Genomic DNA, 488 nt, shown 5'->3' with positions numbered 1-488 from the left:
CCGTGACATCCATGACCTTGATGGCAGCCAGCTGCCCAGTCTTGACGTGCCGACCCTGTGCACAGAAAGGTGAACATGAACACAGAGGGGCCTGGGTCATGCTCACGGATGGCCTGATTCTGGGAGAAGCCACACCTTTTGGCTCTTTTCTATCTTAAAACATGACCCTCATGGTGGCTAGACACCTCAATTTATTGGTTGGTCACAGGACTAACAGTGGCTACAGAAAAACTACCAAGACTAGATTTCCAAGCTCTGTGCTTGGTAAAAATGAAGGGTCTGCTCCCTTCATACTCAAGCCTCTCTGGCTTGTACTTCCTACAGTTTGAAAGTTAGAGCGGGAGTCAAGGGTACCTTCTCCATCCTCAGATGGAGCTGCAGGGAGCTGGGAAAGATGCTGAGGAGGGAGGGCCTTGGCCTCTCTCTGCATCTTCTATGCCACACAAGCCCCCTTTGGATAGGAGGCTATTCCTAGGATTCCCCCCCAC

At 51.6% G+C, this 488-nt stretch overlaps 1 protein-coding gene across 4 annotated transcripts in view; it reads right to left on the bottom strand.

Moving 5' to 3' along the window:
- The window catches only part of MINK1 (misshapen-like kinase 1), an 18,755-nt gene that overhangs the window by 16,737 nt on the left and 1,530 nt on the right, over window positions 1-488 (bottom strand). For all 4 annotated transcript variants that reach the window (XM_014530244.1, XM_014530245.1, XM_014530247.1 and 1 more), the window contains exon 2: window positions 1-55. In XM_014530244.1, coding sequence (XP_014385730.1) covers window positions 1-13 — 13 coding nt within the window. In that variant the 5' untranslated portion in view covers window positions 14-55. The remainder of the gene's footprint in view (window positions 56-488) is intronic.

This window comes from Myotis brandtii, unplaced genomic scaffold (assembly GCF_000412655.1).
Source record: "Myotis brandtii unplaced genomic scaffold, ASM41265v1 scaffold728, whole genome shotgun sequence".
Classification (NCBI taxonomy): domain Eukaryota; kingdom Metazoa; phylum Chordata; class Mammalia; order Chiroptera; family Vespertilionidae; genus Myotis; species Myotis brandtii.
The sequence above is the reverse complement of the archived record's forward strand: the minus strand, read 5'-3'. Positions and strand labels throughout refer to the sequence as shown.